This window comes from Tribolium castaneum, chromosome 7, assembly GCF_031307605.1.
Source record: "Tribolium castaneum strain GA2 chromosome 7, icTriCast1.1, whole genome shotgun sequence".
NCBI lineage: Eukaryota > Metazoa > Arthropoda > Insecta > Coleoptera > Tenebrionidae > Tribolium > Tribolium castaneum.
Genome location: NC_087400.1, coordinates 10,654,671 through 10,671,670, shown reverse-complemented (window position 1 = coordinate 10,671,670; position 17,000 = coordinate 10,654,671). Strand labels below are relative to the sequence as shown.

The window sequence follows — 17,000 nt, the reverse complement described above, 5'->3', positions numbered from 1 at the left end:
TGTGTTATGAGTGTTATGACAATTGAAATTACTGATCTAAACTGCATCTAAATTTATAAAATTAATGAATTAATCAAAAGTTTGTAAACATACAGGCGAGGTATGAACTTATTGGCAATTTAATACTTTAGTAACAAATTCATTTGAATGGGGGTTTTCACTACACGAATAGGTAGGTACAAGTATGTAAGTACTTTACTTAAACGCTATAACAACTACATATATAAATTATAATTATAGAAATTATTTACCTATACAATAATGTAGGCACTTTATTCACTGTCATTACATTTAACAATTCGATAAAACTGTCCCTGTACATTCTTCATAAGCTCCTCGACCGGTCCAAACTCCACAACTCTTCCTTCCTCCATCACCAAAATTTTATCCGAATCCAGAATAGTGTTCACCCTATGTGCAATCGTCAAAACTGTTGTCTCCCTGAATTTTATTCTAATAGTGTTTTGAATAAATACATCAGTCTCGTAATCAACATTAGCAGTAGCTTCATCAATTGCTATAACTTTGGTTTTTTTCAGAATAGCTCGAGCCAAACACAACAGTTGTTTCTGTCCAACGCTAAAATTCGACCCTCTCTCATTTACCGCAATATCTAGACTTTTAACAATTTTTTTCAGTTGGACATCTTCCAAAGCTGTCCACACTTCTGCATCGCTAAATTCATCGAACGGGTCTAAATTTTTACGTAAACTTCCTTGAAATAAAACAGGATCCTGAGGGATAACCGATATGTTCGAACGCAGAACTTGAAGAGGAATTGATTTGGTGTCGACATTATCAATTAGAATTGAGCCGTCGAAATGAAACAAACGGAAAAGTGCCAAAATTAGTGATGATTTTCCTGCACCGGTTCTACCAACTATGCCAACTTTTTCTCCCCCTTTTATTTTAATGTCAACTTTGTTAAGCACGAGATTTTTATCTGATGAGTAACGCATAGAAACGGAATCAAAAACGACTTTTCCTGTCAGAGGCCAGTTTTGCGGTACTTCAAAAACCCCTTCGTCAAATTCCTGTGTTACTTGAAAATTGGACACACGTTCGACTGAAATCAAATTTGCATCTAATTCACCCCAAAGCTTGACAAAATATTGTATAACACAATTCAATAAATTTGCGTGTGTTATAATCATCCCAGCATTTCCTAAATAAATATCTAAAAAAATACTAAGTTGTAGTTAAGTAATTGGGTGAATATTTGTAGATAAAAACCTTCAGTAAATGTGAAGTAGAATAGAATAACACATGATAGGTGAATAAATGACATTATATCTGTCCAAAAAGCAAAAGCAAAATGAGTTGCTTTAAACAGATAAAACGTGGACGCTTGATCATTTTGATAGTTGGAAAATTCTGCTTCTAACATTTTCCGGGAGTTGGAACTTTTAATTACTGTGATTCCTTGCATTGTTGAAACAACATGATTATAGATTGGATTCCTTCCTACAATATTTGAAAATAAATAATGCTACTTTTTATTTTGAAAAAAAGTACTTATGGCTTCCAATCGTCTTAAACTTTTTATAGTCGTTCGAAATGGCCCACTGCAGACTTTTAACATTAATATTAGTGCAACTATAGGCAAAATCATCCAGTAATTTACTATAAAAATAAAAACAATTGATCCAATGATTAGAAGAAATTGTGTCAAAGTCAGATAGAGTGATAATGGCACGAACTCGTCAATTACGCCAATATCTTTAGAAAATAAATTAAAAATACGACCTGAAGTATAAGAATGGAAAATTGTCATTGAGCCTCTTATAACTTGTCTAAGCAATGTATCGTGAAGACGTCTTGAAGCTCTCATACAATATTTGACGAAACTAAGAAAAGTAACATTAGTTACTAAAACAAGAAAAAATAGAATTATGCTATAGACATAGAAGTAGTTTGAAGACTTTTGATATGTTTCAGTTAAATTGACCCAAACTGCCAGAAAATAATCATTAAAAATACTCAAACTTTGTGTCAAAATAAATAAAAATGATAATAACAAAGTCAATGAAAATGTCCCTCCAGCTTGTAGATACTTTTTTAATGCGTCACTTGAACCTGCGATATTGGATTCTAATGTCAGTTTTTCAACATTGTGTTTAAGAAAATCGTCGTCAGTTCTTGCTACTTTAAGTTCTGGTCTTGGAACATCAAGCTGTCTTGTGTTTTCAGCAGCCACTATTTTTCCGTTAACCACGAAATAGGCTTTTTCTACACTTCTGACAAACTGTAACTGGTGGGTCACTAACACAACGCATTTTCCTTTCAAAAAGTCTACGATACATTGCTCAAAAATTTGTTTAGCTACGTAAACATCAACAGCCGATAACGGATCATCTAAGAGATAAATATCGGCATTTCTATAAACAGCTCTAGCTAAACTAATGCGAGCTTTCTGCCCTCCGCTCAGCATGACTCCGTTTTCACCAACTAATGTGTTGTCACCGTGAGAAAGAAGAGCTAAATCGTGCTCCAGTCCACAAATTTTGATAACTTGGCGATACCGGTCCTCGTCAAATTCCTCGCAAAATATAATATTCTGTTTCACTGAGGATGAAAAAATCCAAGGTTCTTGTGGAGCGTAGGAAACACTTCCGTTTAAGTCAACAATTCCTTTATAGATTTCAGTTTCTTTTAACAGTGTTTCAAGAAATGTTGATTTTCCAGCACCAGCAGCACCTACTAGGGCTACTAGCTGGTTAGAAAGAGCTTCAAAATTAACATCTTCTAAAATAATTTTCGTATCCCGCTTAACTATTAACCCTTGAACGTAAACACCTAGCAATTTATTTCTTTGTTTGGAAAAAAGAGTTTCAGACTTGGCTATATCATTCAAAAGAAATGTTTCAATTCTGTTGACAGAAATTCCTATTTCTGCAAGTTGTATCACACCAACAAGAAGAAGTTCTCCAGTGGAAAGTCTCAAAATTTCGTAAATTGCAATCAATGCAAAAATGTACGATGATGTTAGTGGTATTTTTGTAACTAACACTAATGCCATAATACACAAATAAACAGAAACCTTCGCTAAATATAACCTAAAACTGTTGTTACAACAACGAAGGTAATTTGCTTTGCTTATCTCCTTCAGTTCAGACCTAAAAAACGTTATTAAAATAATGTCTGTTAAAAAAATTAATGTCTTAACTCTCGAGCCTCAAATATAAATTTTTCAAACAATTTCTCCCAAGTGTACATTTTAATTGCTTGAATGCCGTTAATAAAGTCATTCATCCAACGAATTCTTTGGTCGGTTTTCTTTGCCACATTCATTCTTCTAGAAGCGATATTTTTGTATACGAAACCTGGAATAATATTTATTATTTTAATAAATATCAAGGAATTTGAAGAAGTAGTTACTTTGAGAGATCAACAATATTACTAAAAGTCCAATCCCAGTCAAAGCAGAATAATCAAAATTCAACCCTAGATACAAAGTTGCAGCTATTAGTTTGATGGGGGTCAACCAAATATGCGGTATAAGCAAAATGTTGTCAAACCTTTCAGTATCATTTGATAATAAATTTACAATGTTTCCCAGAGAAATCTTTTCCAAAGCGGTTTTTCTCATGGTTAGTATTTTCCGATAGATGAGGGTACTACAAGCAATTCGAAGTTTGAGACCCAAAGAAGTTATCGTCAAACAAAACAGATGAAAAGACATGAACCGAAGAATTGGCACTCCCAATAATCCCAATACATAAAAAAGCACTTTGTCGGTTTGTTTGGCAGCAAGTTCATCAAGAAGTAGCTTGATTAACATCGGTTGAGCTAAGCTGTAAAATTATTTTTAAAAAGGAGCTTACGAATTGTTATCTTTACGTAAAAGCCACGTCTGCTAACAGAAATAAAGTATTGCAAGTCAAAAGTTCATGCCCAAATGTTTTGATAAGTGCACGTTTGAATGAAAATTTTTTCTGGGAACCTTCTTTTTTCCAGTTGAATTCCAGACGATTTCCAAGTTGTTCAGAGTCATGTTCATCAAGATTGAAGTACGATTCATGTTGACCACTTTGCTTCCAGGTTTTTATAATTAGCGGTATTTGCCAACTAAAAGTAATGTTAAAAAAATCGTTTTGATGACGACATATTTTCAAATACCTAAAAAATACGTGCGACAGAAAATTGAATTTTTTTCTCGGATTAGTTGCTTTATTCACGAAATTTGTTTTATGCTCCATTTTTACTTTTCTATTTCATTGCAAATACATTATTCGTTTGACCAAGTTTAAATGTGTGTTTACATTAACGATAACAAGTTTTTGTTTTTGTCAATTTTAAAGTCCTTAAGTGATAAGAGGTGGTGATAAATATACACTTTATATGCATGTTTAATTTGTATATTCACGTATAGTACTACTAAATAACTGTATTTAAATTCCTATTACCTCCTTTTTAAAAAATGACGTTAATTGAAAATTGCAATATACAGGCTGGTTTAAATTTTTTTTTCAAAGTTTAGGATTTTATAGTGGCCATTGAAACCGAAACTTTATTCTCATAAACCCCTAGTCGCAAATGAGCTGTTTTGCCTCTGGAGCCAGTTACGTTTGAAACACCTACATACATACACTTACGTATGAGTTATGAGGAAGCAAGAAACAACATTAGAGAAGCAGAGGGTCTATATACATTTTCCAAATCGCTGATATCCTTGTCGAAGCACATTTTCGTTAATCAACGATCTTCTGGGGGGAGGGACTTATCACAGTTGATCTGTACAAACTCCAGATTTAATCCCATTGTATTCTTTCCTTTGGAGTTACAAAAGTTCTTAACGCGGTTACTACCCACATAAGGAAAAAAACTTTTCAAATAGACCACCCATTTTTCTAGGAAAATATTTCAGAAAGTACTCAATTTTGAGGGGTCTAGAACAATTTTTTGCGAAATAAAAGATCCCTTGGTTTATATCTACTTTTTCACATTACCAAAAGTGCTTGTTTCCCTTTAATTTCCATTTTCTTGATTATTTCCTGTTATTTTATCATGACCTGGAGATTTTTTATTCTTTTGCTTCTTTACGCCCTTAAACCCTATATAACTATTGACACCTATGGACTAAAAACAATTTTTTTAATATCTGCATTACAGTAATACCATGTAATCATTTGAGTTTATAATTAGAGTAGGCTCTAAGTTTTTTAACTTATATTGAAAACGCCGATTGTGATGTGATAATTAATCAAGCTAAAGGGCGAAATAATAATGCTTTTGATCGTAATATTCAGTTAAAATACGTTTCTTCCCTCATTTTGTACTAGTTTTTCAATCACAAAGACACAAAACCGCCTTGTTATAAGTTCAAATGATCGCATGGTATTTTAGTAATGTAAGGCAAATTACAACTTAAGGCCAAATCAATAAATTTATTTTTATAACTTTTAGGTGACTGATTGCAACGTCATCGCCTGCAATGTCTTAATCTTTACGAAAGTTTTTAGGTTGGCGGGAAGCAAATTCGGGACCGTAATTTGAGGAGGCGTTTATACAGAGTGTTACCTGCTTGCTTATCCACAAATTCTTGGTTACGGTCTAACGTTTTGCACGGCGTTCCAAACAAAGTTGCTTTGCTTCCGCTTTTGCTTGCAGTTCGTCCATATTTGGTGTTGAGTTTAATACGACAATTCCTTTTTCTTTTAATAGATGTTGATACTTTAGATGAAGTTGATACTTTCAACAGAAACTCGGCGACTGTTCAATTCATCTTTAGCACTGTTTTGTTGTTCGACTTCTACAAAATCAGTATGTTGTGTTCATTGGGGTTGCAGTAGCAGCAAATCTTTTTCAAAATTATTTTGAGGCGCAGCAAACATCCATTCAGGAAAACTATTTGCATTAAACGGGTGAATTCCGGTATGTTTAAATCCACTGACAGAATTTTTTATTGTGGCGCTACGTTCGTATACTTCACGAAACAATTTTGCTACCTGGTATGCCGTAACTATGCGTCCAGGATTATTTTTGAGCCAATTTGTAACCGCTTGGTTGTAAAATGTTGACAATGGGCCGAAAAATAAAACGTGTAAAGGTTGCAATCTATGTGTGCAATGGGGTGGTAAACAAAGCATTATAACACCATTTTGTTTGACAAGCAATAATGCGTCTAGGTTTTTGTGACTTGCATGTCCATCAGGTAATAATAAAGATTTGTTGTCTTTGGAGGAACTGGAAAATTTGATATATTGTTTAAGCCATTTGCAAAAAAGTTCTCCCGTCATCCATCTCGATTTCTGGCATAAACCTAGCTTGCCAGCTGGTGCATCGTCGATCAACTTCTACCTTTTTCTTGCAAATAAAAGAGCTGGTGGTATATAAGCGCCTATAGGGTTCATACAACAAACTGTTTTTGTAGCCTAAATCTTTTGTGGCCGTTGCACTATAGAAAGAGAAGATTCATCTACATTGTAGATACGATCAAAATTAATATTTTATTCGACTACTGTTCTTTCTAATAATTTAAACAATCGTTCAAATCGGGGCCTATTAAACGCCTGTGCACGAACCGCGGATGTGGCTTCGGGAGTTCTAAGAGAAATGTTAGGATTTCTGTTTCTAAATCCTATTAGCCAATCCCAGCCAGCTCTTTGTTTGTTTTTGTTAAATCTGTGAGGCCCTCACTTCACTTGTAGTCAACCCAAACATGCTAGCTTTCAAATTCTTCTGAAAATGTAGTCCTTCTTCGTACCTGTTTTTTTTATTTAAATTCTTTGCCCTTCTTCTAAGTGTAGCTTGTTTCACTCCATATATTTTAGATGCCTTTAACCACCTCGTACTACCATTTTAAACAGCATTTACGGCCTCTGCCACATCAGCTTCACTCCAACTTTGGCGATTAGTTTTTCGTTTGTACTTTCCAACCATGTCTGAAAAACCGCAAAAGTGTCATGTATTTGCCTAAAACGACATAGGTTTGTCGTTTCACCCAGAAAGCTTGCCTCAATCCATAGCAAACAAAAATTTTCTTTGGAGTAATGATAGAAACTTGTTTACTAGTGGCAAGCATCCACAAAACTCTTCTTACTGACATGCACCTATGAAACTTGTAATTGTAGAAACATTACCTGCTAATTTTTTTCCCAAAAATCGTAAAAGTCTTTCTGCGACTGTGAAAATGAACTAATGGTTCTCACTCATACACATCCTTCCTCCAATGTTGTGCTTAGAGTACGGTTGATTTTGTTTGAAAATGCACTACAGAGGTCACTCAAAACTCAGATGAACGGGCGGGAAATAGAAAAATTTTGAGTTACCCTGATATGTCAATTTAGGCTAGTTTCCCCTAAATATAAAGGTAAATGTGAGAAATGCACTTTAATTTGGTTACTGGTCTTACAGTGTTTCCATAAGACCTATAGGTTTTATTTATTTATTAATATCATAAAAAGCAATATTATGAACTAATAATAGACTGGCTGTTGATGAAACCAGTTTTTTTCCCAATATTCACGTCTAATTTTATCTGTATGTTTGAAGTAAATTTTTCATTGTTTTGCTGTCACATTTTTATTCTTTTTTCCACGTTTTGACAAGATTCTTGAGTCTGACAATTTCAGAATTAAAATCTTTTCGCTTGACAGCATGCTATTTTAATAGGATTAGAAATGCAATTATGGAGACAAGCGTAAATCTTTGTGACCAGATAACTTTGTTTACCACATTATCTAATTTTTCGACAAAGTTTTGGTACTGACAAGACTTTTGTTGATTTCTGTACGAAAGTGTCACCTAAAATATAATGCTAGCGCCTCTTTTAGAGCTGAAAGTAAGATGGTTTGTAGTAACTTCTCAAAGGTTGCATTTGTTTCAGAGTGGTAGTTTTGAGGGTGGTTTTTCTAGATTTAAAAATTAAATCTGGGTCCTCTATATCAGTCTTCTTGCTTCCAGCATGCAAAACCACATATCATTCTAAAATGTGCCACAAATAAAGTTAGTAACAACGACACTGACTAAAAATTGACCGCCGTCGCCCTTCAGCCTTCTAAGTGAACATAGAACAACTTTGTCCTGAACCGTGCCATTGGAAAACACCCATGTTTCATCTAAATAAACGAGCTGTTACAGTCTCTACTATAGTATAATTTTTTTAATATTGGCGGAATGTCGTATAAATGTATCAAATAATACTTTCCTATATGCTACTAGTTTTGTCTTTGTTGTTACTATGCGAATGAGTGAAACAAAATACAAACCGTGAAGTGTAAAATGCGTAAAAAGCGTAAGCGGAAAATGGGAGGATCTACCAGTCGTTCCCAAACTATGGGATGCCACTTCGTTATTTGTTATGTTTATTCTTGTTAAATAAATTAATATGTCTTTTGTTTATTTGCGTGGTCAAAAATGTTTACTATTATCAGCAAACATATACATGTTAATTATGAATTTCAATTTAAAAGTGGTTTTTGAAAGAGTTTTAAATGTAAACAATTTGTAAACAGAATTGTCTCTTATTCTCTTATTCTTTGATAAACAGTGTCGCGAATTAATAAAACATGTTGTTAAGTTTTTGTTAGCTAAAAAAGAAAACTTGGGGGCATGTTTAGGCGTTAAGCAAAACTTTTTTTGTACTCATAGCGTTTAGATAGCTATTTTCAGACGGACTTTCCCGCACTGCGGTGTTTTTTACTTTGCAACAATGGCTAGAGATATTTAATAATATAATATAATAATATTTAATATCGTTGAGATGAAAATGGTTATTTTTTTACGATGAATGATAAATTGATGAATCTATTTTCCAAATGTGGCAAAGTGCTTTAAATCAAGTTACATTTTTATATTTTTGGTGGGTGACGTAGTTGGGCTTGCGAAAGTTTCCTGTCTCTTTTAAAATCCCTGGCTTGAGCCGAGAGCGGCCCATCGTTTATCTTACTTGCTCCTAGCTACTTTCTCGAAGAGTGAGAAAGACAACAACGTTTTACGATATTCGACCAAAATTTAAAAAATCTTACTAGGTATATTAGTATTGTCAACGTAATTTTTTTTTAATTTTCGCCCAAACGCTGCAATATGGGGTTTTCCATAAATGCTCTTCATTTGTCATTTTTCGAGTATAAAAAAACAACTTTGGGGCTGTCCTGACCTAACCAAGATTACAGAAGTCCACACTTCTGGGATTTTTTCAGTTTAGTTGAACCCCAAATCGATAACTGAAAAAAGGTGTTTTCAAATATTACCTACTTGTTTGGACCATTTCACATAGAATATGGCGAACTTCCTCTTTGACACTGATATTGCATATTTTGGCCGCTTGCACTATTGCACTTAGAGCCGGTTATAGAAAGTTTTGATAAGATTTCATTCGTTTTTAAAAGTTAACAACGCGAATGGACCAATCACGTTTGTTCAATTTGGTCGTGATTAGTTAATCACGCAATTAATTACGAATTAAATTAATGACGCTTCTGTTAACCGGTCCTTAATCTTTTTCGATTCTTCCGCGGACCATTTTTATAATTGAGCACTGTTAACCTGCTGACACCCAAGCAGAAAGCTGTCAAATGTTATGTACATTTTCAAAACTTCATTTTCATAAAACAAACAACAAAATCCATATCTGTGAGAAATTGTAAACACAGATTCTTGCCCTTAAGGACAGCGTTTTGTTGAAGATGAACACTGTACCATATTCTCTTTCCTTTTTCTCTCCTCCTATTCTTTCCATTATGTTAAAGATGCTCCTTACAAAAGCGGGCGTAGCGTCGACATTGAAATTATTAATATTCAAAAAGTATTCCAAAAGCAAGTCTTCGGTAATCACTGAGTTTTCACATCCTCTTGTTTTTACATCCAATTTATAAACACACCAAATTTCTTTCCGTAACCGTCTTTTGACTTTTTTGGTAGTAGTTCTAAAGTTGCGTTTTTTGCTTCAGCAAAAATTTCATCTGAATAGTTTCCATTTTTCAAACCTGAACTTGAGTGAACTCAACTGAACTATTGCAAATTACAAAATGGAGTCAATAAACAATCGAACCTTTTCATGACTAGCCCTGATCACTTCTAAATAAAAATTAATTCGACAAACGTCACTTCAAAACGTCAAATAAAATTTTTCTAACATATTAATTTAATCTTTATTGTCTGACTGTGGATAAAACGTTGTATTGCATACAGATCTTAAATGTATTTAATTCCTTTAATTAATCGCTCGAACTTTGTTCTAGCATTTAAACCTTTATGCGAAGATTAAATATTAGATTGTAAGAACCTTATACAATAAATTACTATAAAACTTTTAATAGTCAATTTACCGTTGTGTTTCGTATTAGACAAATTTCAAACTGTTTGTAGTTATTAAATTAAGGTCCCGTTCGACTGGTGTTGCATACGCTGGGCTTGTGTCTACATCCCTAAATGTATGTAAACTGTCGATTTTTTTTCCATGGCACAATTTTTCGTGATATGTCTCACTTTTTTACTCTTGTAACGCAATTGTTTATTTTCATACGTAGCTGCAACATATTCTTTTCTCAACATATGAAGCATTTTCTTTCAAAATAATTTTCTTCTCAATTTCCGTCCCTTTCAAATCTTCTTTTTCTTGGCTTTCGCTGATTTACCATTCTTTCATTTTGTCGAGCAATAATAATTATTTTTTGTATAAGTGTTTTAGAAAGCATTTTAGTCACACAAGAATGTTTAAACACGAGGGCGTCATTATTAATATTATTTTTAAGTAGATAAAATGCGACTAAAACACAAATGCAATACAACGTTTTATCCACTATCACCACGAAGTTAAATTAAAAAACTTCACAGGTTTTGTCTGGTAGTCATAAGTCACAATTACTAGTTGCTATGGCAAAAGTGGAATAAACTTACTTTATTCTACTAGCTGATACTAGGTCACTTTATATGCTTTATAAGTGTGGATAAAACTCCAATTTTAATGTGATTGTGGATAAAATATTTTTATGTAGCTCATCACTGTCTCTTTGGGGTTTCACTAGTACTTCACCGATTAAGTCTTGTTGTAAAACACCAGGAAAGGATTAATTGTTTGATTTCGTAAAAGTAGGTTGCCACAGGTTCTATGAAATTCTGTTTCCCGCTTTTCATTTACACTAAATTCTATACTATTTTTAAATAAATGCTGCTTTGAAATATTAGAACTTCATTTACAAAACGAAAATTGTTTGCATGTGGTTTTAACACTTTTTCGAAATGAAACTATACGTAGCCAAAACAAAAATTATTGCCTCTCTTACTTGGAAAAAAAGTGCAAACAAAATTCGAGTTTTAATTGGTGTCTAGCTTTATAAAATTTACTTACATATAGCTCTATCAAAATTTGATAAGGGTTTATAATCCCGGACATGCGCCACCGAATTTAATAAATTCTTTTTCTTCCTTCCTGGGGGAAGGAATATATACGGCCAGGTTCGCGCCTCGTGGCTCCTTCTAGCGGCTCAGGGAAGACAGAGAGGAGGTGCATCATCGGCGCGTCTGGAGCGGGCCCATATCTCTTCTCCCATAAGCTTGTTGACTAATTGATGATAGCACCAAAATCATAGTGAAATCGGGAAGCACAGGTCGAGAAAACAGAGGTACAAATTTCAAGTGGACTCTTCCGCCGGTGGCACCAGCAGAGCTGGTCACAAAGAGACAAAGGGGTGCCTCGGTTGAAGGAGCGATGATAGAGATAGTGGCTGCCACAAATTAAAACCAATTAGTGAAGGTCTAGGAGAAGCTATAGGGAGATGTTATGTCAATGAAGGTAATTCAAAATTTGAGGCCAAGCAGAGGGGAGGGAATCATTTAGTATTGAGGAAATTGCCAGAAGGTTGATGTGAAATTTTAAAGCCCAGTGAAAGTATTTTGCATGAGTGTGAGAAAGCAGTTGTTATTCAAGTAGAACATGGGATAAGTCGCCAAAGGCACCGCAGAACAGTTGGAGAAGTTTAACACACCAAAGCATAAGCAATTGGAGTTGCAAAGCCCGGCCACTTTGAATTTAAATGATCAAATTCTATAAAGTGAGACCCCAAACGGATCCTTGAGGGCAGCTTTTTGTGCAGGTTTTTTAAACCGTGAAATCTCCTTGAGTATATTGCACAACACGATCGGTCTAATAGCTTTTAATCAAAGCTGTCAGTTTTGTTGTCGCTGCTCGAGTTCTTAGAGTTTTTATAAGGGACGGCCACCACAAATTATCAAAAGCGCGCTTAATGTGGAAGAAATTGTTGCCACATATTTCGCCTGGCAGTCACGAATTGTTGAGACAAGTGAGTGGAGTGCATCATTTGTCGAACAAATTTAATAAATCCAAATTAGCGTGGAGAATGTAGGGGCGACAATTCTTTTTCAAGTTTTCTTTGTATTGTCTTCTCGAGAATTTTTACGTGTACTGGAAGAAGCGTAATTGGGCGGTAATTTTTATTACAAAGTTTCCTCTTTTCCAGGTCGTTTGAAAATAATTCAGGGTCCAACACGCGTTGTAAATTCTGTTAATTAGCGGCTTAATGTTGGGGTGCAATTTGTTCAGAATTTTTCCTTTTAAATTGTCAAGGCTCGGGGTCTTGTTTTGAATTTGTGACATGAAATTGTTGACCAGATTTGACAGTAGAAAGTTAGGGGCATATATCTCTTTTTTGGAATTTGTTAGTCTGTAAAATAATAACTCCATGTGTTTACGTGGTTGTAACTTAAAGATCATATAATAAAATTTGCCAGGTAAAAATTAGTACTAGTCGTATTTCAAAATTATTTCTATTTATAGTAATCAGCTTCAACAGTTGATTATAAAAAAATCGTCTATAATAAACGGAGTAATAAAATTAGTGAAACCTATTTTTCCAACTGATACTATTTTACTAATACTATGAGTATTAAATTAAATTAAAATAACAATAATAAATTATTAACTGAACGAAGTTTCTTAATCTTAATGGTGTGTTGAAGAAGTTGCTCAAAGTGATTACTAGTTTGGTCAATACTTAACCGGGATTTACAAATAATTGATCTCAGGCTAGATATGTAGCAAAGTAATAATAGCACGAGCGGATTCTAGACTTTTTATAATCTGCCGCCATTTTTTGATGCTTTAATAGACATCACAGACATATTAACGAACACAAGATTTTTATGTGCGATGTAATAGATAATACGTTCGGTTTATTTTCATAAAAACCATTGTGGTGGAAATTGGGTACTCTTGGCATTAACTTTTATATGAGTTGTCATGGTAACAGGTTAGTTAATTCCACCACCATGGTTTTTATGAAAGTGAACTGAATATAGTCATTATTTGACGGAACAGTTTTCACTCTGAGATGTCGAACCACGTCCTCTGTAGCTCCTATGGTGATCATCAAATTGCGCAAGAAAGGAGTATTCCTTGGAGCAGTAGCCTCGACGTCGGCACAGATGGTCATTAGTTCAACGTCGGGCTTCTTAGCGGATGTCTGCAAATCGCTCATGTACAATTTTCGGTGATGCCGTCGTTTATGCTGGTGCACCGATATAAATGAGGCAAAGTTCATTTTGCAATGGAGATATCTGGCCTGCTTGTTTTTTTCAATATGGTTTTAAATTTGTTTGAATTTCTCGAAGATGGTATACTAGACAAGGGAAATAAAACTATTGATTTTGTGGCGACGCTTCGATACCTTTATTGTGTCTTCATTAAGCGAAGAATTTTCTTTGCATGAATATGGGAGACATGACACAGTCAAGAAAAAACTGAGAAAAGTTGGCATTAGAACCATGCAGCTGCTGGGGCCAGGTTGGGGGCTGGTCCTGGCAGGGTGAAGAGAGGGAGAATTTGAGGTCTTTCCGCCTTTTTTAAGGATAGATCTTTCTATCATGGCTTCGCGCTCCCGTTGCCGATGCTGTATGTAAGTACAACGACTTGAAAAAATGTGAAGTACGACGATCAGATGTTTTCGTCAGAAAAGGAGGACGAAACGTAAAGACGTGGAGGCCGGATTCAAATTGTTTACCACATTTGGCTCCGAGGATGGAATCTCCCGGGACAAAATACCTTATTAAGGCGTTTGTTTCGTGAAAATTCCAATCAAAAATACAAAAGTTGAGTTATTTTGGTAAGACAAAGTTAGATGGAGCGCGCCACGGTGCCAAAGGGAGCCTGGGAAATCCACATGTAGGTGCCGTTGAAGCATCGATTTTTTCTTAACATTTGGGCTGGCCTTATAGAATCAAAATTGCTCGGTCTTTATGTATTGCCACATCGTCTAAACACAGATAGTTATGTTTGTTGTTTATCTTTCTTCTCATTTTAATTGTTGTGTAATTTTTTGTGTTAAATATTATCAAGGTACTAACCTTCATTTAGTTCATATCAATATTTGTTTCATTACCTGTTTAATTTTAGAAAAAATAGAGCCGTAGACGAAATTTGAACCTACGTCACCAAGCAACAACTTAGTAATAAAATTATAAATATACTCAAAACGTACCCTGTAAACATCCTGGCGTTTCAAAAACAATTCTAAAATTACTATTTTGTTACATAAAATATTTCATTGTAAGACTGTTACTTTCCAGATGCGTTTGAAAATCATAGTGTCCACAATCAGAAATGTTTCATTTGTAATGTTTCTATAAAAACAAGTCAGGCACATACAGGGGCCAGTTTCATAAAACTATTTACAAGTGATTTACTTGTCACTTGTAGACTTTTTGTATAGTAGTAATCTTATGTAACTAGTAAACTTGTCACTTATAGAAATCAACTTGTAATTTTTAAAACAGTCCCCAGGCTGTTCTAACTATAAATAATATTAAAATAAGCTAAAAGTTATGTTTTTTTAAATAGAATCTACTCATTTTACTTTGATTTTGGATTCTACGTTAGATTACGTATTACTTTTATAAAGGTCGTTTTCACTTATCTCTTATCAATTTTAATTTATGTAGGGGTCTGTTCAAAAACTCGTATCTTCAAAATGTTTGACCACAAGTCAAAGTAATTAACGTCGTTTAATTTCTGAATGTTTGCTGCACCATACTAACAAATTTCTTACTATTACTTGTTTTAGAATTACATCTAATACGTTCTTCATATTATAAGTGCCTATAAAACCCAAAGAAATGCGTGTTTGTGTTTCATTATTATTTATAGTACTAACCCAGTGAGCGGGACACACAGTCAATGTATTATTCAAGTTCGAGGAAGGTGTACCTGTAAATTTATATTTATATTATATTTACGTAACTTCAATTATTACTTAATTTTTCGATAATCATAATAACTATAGCGAAGTTTTTGTTTTTTTTCATCTGCAATAGTCAAATATACGAGTTCTGTACCAGTTACTTATTACTATTTTTTTATCTATTGTTTGAAGGCAACTGTTTTCGATTAGAAATTCTTCAACGGGTAAATTTTCGACAGTAGATATGCTGTGCCGGTTCTGATTCACTTCGTCTGCGCATGCGCTATTTCAGGGATTCCCCGACGCAAAATATAGGAATCCCCTGATGTTGATGCTATTTTCGGATTATGATGTCATGGCTTGTCTTTGTCTGCGCATGCGTCACTTTGGGGAATCCCACATTGAAAATTATGTGAATCCCCTGATGTTGTAGCTATTTTTAGATCAAGATGTCATGGCTATTTTTGGATCATGACGTCAGGATAATAATCTCCTGGGAAATCCCACATTGAAAATTATGGGAATCCCTGCGGTCATTGCTATTTTTGGAACATGACATCATGACTAAGTTTAGATTATGATGTCATAGTTATTATTGGATCGGTAAGTCATTGCTATTTTTAGATTGTGACTCATTAAGTGAAACCCTGACGCCTCAGTCAGCTTAGATCTCATAAAGATGTATCTATAAAACTGCGAACTTGCTGTATGCGTAGATTATTCATTCATCTCACTGTTGTGCAAATTTAAGTGAAAATGAGTCATAATCAAAAAGTGATAATTCAAAGTGAAAGAAATAGGAGAGATATTAGACTTAAAGTGAAAAGTCAGCAACACCAAAAAGTCAATACAACAACAACAACAATTATGAAGTCAGTAAAAAAGAAGACTTCCAACGTGATAAAGGATAGGAACTATAACAACTTAAAAAAAATGTATAGTGATCGGTTCAAGTTATATTTATTAAATCTAAAAAGATTAAAAGAAGATTTTGAAATGTATCAAGTACTAATAAATTTAATAAAAGTTGCAGTCAAGTAAAGTAAAGTGTGCTGCATAGTGTTACTCTCCATCAGCAAACAAATAAACGCGGAGGTGGCGTACGCCCACGCTCGAATGATTGTATTGAAACCCCACGCTCCTCCCTTCCATTCCTTTCGACAACAAACTTCAACGGCGGGCTTTTGTTCACTTATCGCATTTAAATAAATGCGTCTTCGCGCAGTAGAGTTGTACAGTAGAGCATGATTTAACCTAAAAACAACATTCAGTTGCAAAAAAAACAATTTTATTTATAATTAAAAAAAAATGAGACTCAAATTTGTGCATCCGCACAAATGAGACGCTTGTACAGGAGTTCTACCTTAAAAAAGTGAACCGAAAGTACTTAAGTTAGCATCTTTTTTATAGCTTTTTTTGAAGGTCAGATGTTACTGCCTAAATACGAATAGCTCTGTATATTCGTGCATACATTCCAAGGATTGATTCCTGAAAGTTTGCTTACACATGTGCGTGCACTCTTATCGGTCTTATCTCTGGTAACAGTCACAACAGTCTAAAACAGTCGTAGCTGCTCGTGCTACATTCACTAAATGTTCACTGGTTGAGGAAGTAAGTAGTTGTAGTGTGAGTGATTGACTGATTGTTTACCGGACTTGTAATATTTTAAAGATAATCGATCAGAGTTTGTTATGTTGTTAGCTGTTAAAATATGCGGTAAGTTTTTATTTATTCCATATTATAATTACTTGGCTAATTTTGTGTAGTTTCTATGACACTTTATTCAGTGTTGTACAGAGTGGATTTTATTATTTTTAGTGTATCTTAAAAACAAATAATCGGTAACTGCTTATTAAATACCTA

General features: G+C 34.2%; 1 protein-coding gene across 5 annotated transcripts; it reads right to left on the bottom strand.

Moving 5' to 3' along the window:
- Positions 1 to 251: 251 nt before the first annotated feature.
- On the bottom strand, positions 252 to 4,795 carry LOC658910 (probable multidrug resistance-associated protein lethal(2)03659). 5 transcript variants are annotated; one of them, XM_064357877.1, is made up of 7 exons: positions 4,596 to 4,795; positions 3,841 to 4,068; positions 3,379 to 3,794; positions 3,167 to 3,323; positions 1,516 to 3,116; positions 1,234 to 1,464; positions 252 to 1,177 (listed from the first exon to the last, which is right to left on the bottom strand). In XM_064357877.1, exons 3-7 carry the CDS (start codon positions 3,779 to 3,781, stop codon positions 273 to 275), a joined length of 3,297 nt encoding a protein of 1,098 aa, XP_064213947.1. In that variant the 5' UTR covers positions 3,782 to 3,794; positions 3,841 to 4,068; positions 4,596 to 4,795; the 3' UTR covers positions 252 to 272. The 5 variants fall into 5 exon arrangements, with proteins under 5 accessions (XP_064213947.1, XP_015840080.1, XP_064213948.1 ...); XM_015984594.1 differs by lacking the exon at positions 4,596 to 4,795 and adding an exon at positions 4,120 to 4,271; XM_064357878.1 differs by lacking the exons at positions 3,841 to 4,068; positions 4,596 to 4,795 and having other exon boundaries at positions 3,379 to 3,462; positions 3,519 to 3,671.
- Positions 4,796 to 17,000: the final 12,205 nt, after the last annotated feature.

Bases quoted from the DNA above. Each gene is read 5' to 3' on its own strand.
- LOC658910 (XM_015984594.1), bottom strand. From the start codon at position 4,199: ATGGAGCATAAAACAAATTTCGTGAATAAAGCAACTAATCCGAGAAAA. The intron at 3,117-3,166 runs GTTAAGACATTA...AACGTTTTTTAG, and splicing joins TTTATATTTGAGGCTCGAGA to GTCTGAACTGAAGGAGATAA. The intron at 1,465-1,515 runs GTACTTTTTTTC...CAAATATTGTAG, and splicing joins AAGACGATTGGAAGCCATAA to GAAGGAATCCAATCTATAAT.